Below are 976 nucleotides of genomic sequence, written 5' to 3' on the forward strand. Positions count from 1 at the left end.
GTCCAGCATAGCTAAACAAGCAGAACATACCCCCTTAACTGAATTCAAAAACTTGGCTAGCACAAAAAACTTTAGTCTGGGTTTTTAGCAGCCTAAACATTCTTGTGCACCATAGAACAAAACGTTGTCCCTCACATCACTGGTGAACGCATGAAAAATTAAGATTAATATTTAGCATGCAAGAGAGAAAGAGGGAGAAGAGCCTGGACTAGTGCTGAAAACCCAGAACCTAAAGACAATCACTCTTGGAAAAGAAAAGAAGCATAGAAACCAATGTAGGAAGCATCAAAATATACGAGAGCTTTGGAAATCACAATCAACCAACATTAGAAAACTGCACAGAGACAATGATACACTGGCGTAAAGTTATCACAACCAAAACCTCAAATAGCAACAAGATACTTGGGATAAAAAACAACTAAAAACAGATAATCGCAGGCAAAGAACCAAAAATGTAAATACCTTCCGAGGCTTTGAAGTCATGGACAAATCTCCAGCCTGCAGCGACCGTAGGAAGACCAAAATAGAACAGACAACAGGAGACAAAAGGAGAACCGCGATGCCAAATTCAAACTACAGAAAGTCGTTCACTAAATTTTGTTAGAAAACGGAAAATACAATCATATGGAGTACATTTTAGCTGCACCATACTCCAAATACACTAAACTGAACTTTAAAAGTACTAATGCATTTCTTACCTGTTGGTGTGTAGCATTCAAAAGTTTTATTGTCTTTGGTCGGAAGATAGCCACAACGACGGTTTCAAGAATGAAGATTAAACTGAAAAGAAGCCATGCTCGCTCTGGAGTTCCTGCTACATGATGTAACATTACTCTACAACGTTGAAGCCACTTTCCTAATCCTTGGAGTCTAAGTTCTTCCAAGAATGAAATATGATTAGGTAACACATCCTCAACATCATTTGAATCAGTGACAGGAGGGTTACTGTCGCGATGTTCTCGATCAGCGTCCAAAC

At 38.9% G+C, this 976-nt stretch overlaps 1 protein-coding gene across 1 annotated transcript; it reads right to left on the minus strand.

Moving 5' to 3' along the window:
- Positions 1–316: 316 nt before the first annotated feature.
- Positions 317–970, minus strand: LOC124891663 (calpain-type cysteine protease DEK1-like). The gene is made up of 3 exons (XM_047403365.1): positions 699–970; positions 463–573; positions 317–418 (listed from the first exon to the last, which is right to left on the minus strand). Exons 1-3 carry the CDS (start codon positions 828–830, stop codon positions 317–319), a joined length of 345 nt encoding a protein of 114 aa, XP_047259321.1. The 5' UTR covers positions 831–970.
- Positions 971–976: the final 6 nt, after the last annotated feature.

The sequence above is a fragment of the Capsicum annuum genome, unplaced genomic scaffold (genome assembly GCF_002878395.1).
Source record: "Capsicum annuum cultivar UCD-10X-F1 unplaced genomic scaffold, UCD10Xv1.1 ctg39543, whole genome shotgun sequence".
NCBI lineage: Eukaryota > Viridiplantae > Streptophyta > Magnoliopsida > Solanales > Solanaceae > Capsicum > Capsicum annuum.

Coding starts and splice junctions, on each gene's coding strand:
- LOC124891663 (XM_047403365.1), bottom strand. CDS start 830: ATGTTACATCATGTAGCAGGAACTCCAGAGCGAGCATGGCTTCTTTTC. Junction 574..698: donor TGAATGCTACACACCAACAG/GTAAGAAATGCA, acceptor GACTTTCTGTAG/TTTGAATTTGGCATCGCGGT. Junction 419..462: donor TGACTTCAAAGCCTCGGAAG/GTATTTACATTT, acceptor ATCTGTTTTTAG/TTGTTTTTTATCCCAAGTAT.